General features: G+C 43.5%; 1 protein-coding gene across 1 annotated transcript in view; it reads left to right on the forward strand.

Moving 5' to 3' along the window:
• The first annotated feature begins 87 nt into the window (after positions 1-87).
• The window catches only part of scarb1 (scavenger receptor class B, member 1), a 23247-nt gene continuing 22040 nt past the window's right edge, over positions 88-1294 (forward strand). Inside the window, exon 1 of the mRNA XM_034896695.1 lies at positions 88-286. Coding sequence (XP_034752586.1) covers positions 167-286 — 120 coding nt within the window. The 5' untranslated portion in view covers positions 88-166. The remainder of the gene's footprint in view (positions 287-1294) is intronic.

A 1294-nucleotide genomic window follows, 5' to 3' on the forward strand; every position in this document is an offset into this window, starting at 1 on the left:
GGAGGAGGATGTGTATACCCCCCCCCCCCCCCCCTAGTGTGGGAAGAGGCGGGGTCTGCAGACTATAAACACAGCCAACCCTCCTGACTCTCCTGCATCACACCGCTGCTCATCCTCGGACCTGAACACTGCAGCTCGCGTTCATATTTCAAGACAAGCTGCAACCATGGCCGTCAGTAAAGCCAGAGTAGCCGTTGGATTTCTAGTAGCAGGGACCCTGACCGTGGTGTTTGGGGCGCTTCTCCTCTTCATGGGACCAGCGGTGATGAATGACCAAGTCATAAAGGTAAGTAACGCCACCATTTCTATACTTTCTTGCACCCTTTCCTGTCCCATTTTGGTTTTCTTTATTAATAAATGAGGTTTTATTCAGAACATTCAGTCTTTAGTCCTTCGCTCAAAGCAGATTATTTAACATTGAACCACACTCTCCACTTCTCTGAGGATTCGTGGTTGCATGTTCTTTCAGAAGAAGAACACAAACTGTTCTGTGTCTGCATAACACAGATCGAATTCCAGGGGAAATTACAGCCCCCCCCCCCCCCCCCCCCCCCCCCCCCCCCCCCATATTTGCATGTTTATCAATCTGCAGCCATCTCATAGTCTTAGTCATAGACATGATGTGAGCTGCAGTTTCTTTCTTTCTTCCCTATCATTACCTGTAGATATTGCACCGACTTGTGCACCGTCATGGTCATACGAAGGCCTTGAGTGTTACACTATGATCATGTGGACATACATAGTTTATTTTTACTTACTGTTATTATATCAGACGTAGCATAACATCTGTTTAGGTGTCACAGCTGGTGACTTTAAGGCGTAGACTAAATGTGGACAGGAAGTCTTTCTCACCAAATGCAATTAGGATGCTGAATTCATTCCTTTACTGGACATTGATCTAGTTTCCCTTTTTATCAGGCACACACACTTTCATTTTATTATTTATATATATGACATATGTGACTGTTAAATTCCTGTCATTTATATTCCTAATGGAGTTCCTTACTAACTAACTAGAGCCCGACCGATAAAGGATTTTAAGGCCGATACAATACAAATTTTTGGTTATTTAAAAATCCAATATTCCGATATATTGGTCGATTGATATAAAAAAAAAAATCCAGAAACACGTAACAAAATTTATACAAATTTCCCTAAAGAGGTTTTTGTTGGTCAATGGTGTGTTCACTTCCTGCTGCCTCAAGATAGCAATACGCCCAGAATGCACCTGAACACACCTCCCTGTAAGAGCAGCCTGCCCAGAATGCACCTGAACACACCTCCCTGTAAGACC

Source organism: Etheostoma cragini, chromosome 16 (genome assembly GCF_013103735.1).
Source record: "Etheostoma cragini isolate CJK2018 chromosome 16, CSU_Ecrag_1.0, whole genome shotgun sequence".
NCBI classification, from domain to species: domain Eukaryota; kingdom Metazoa; phylum Chordata; class Actinopteri; order Perciformes; family Percidae; genus Etheostoma; species Etheostoma cragini.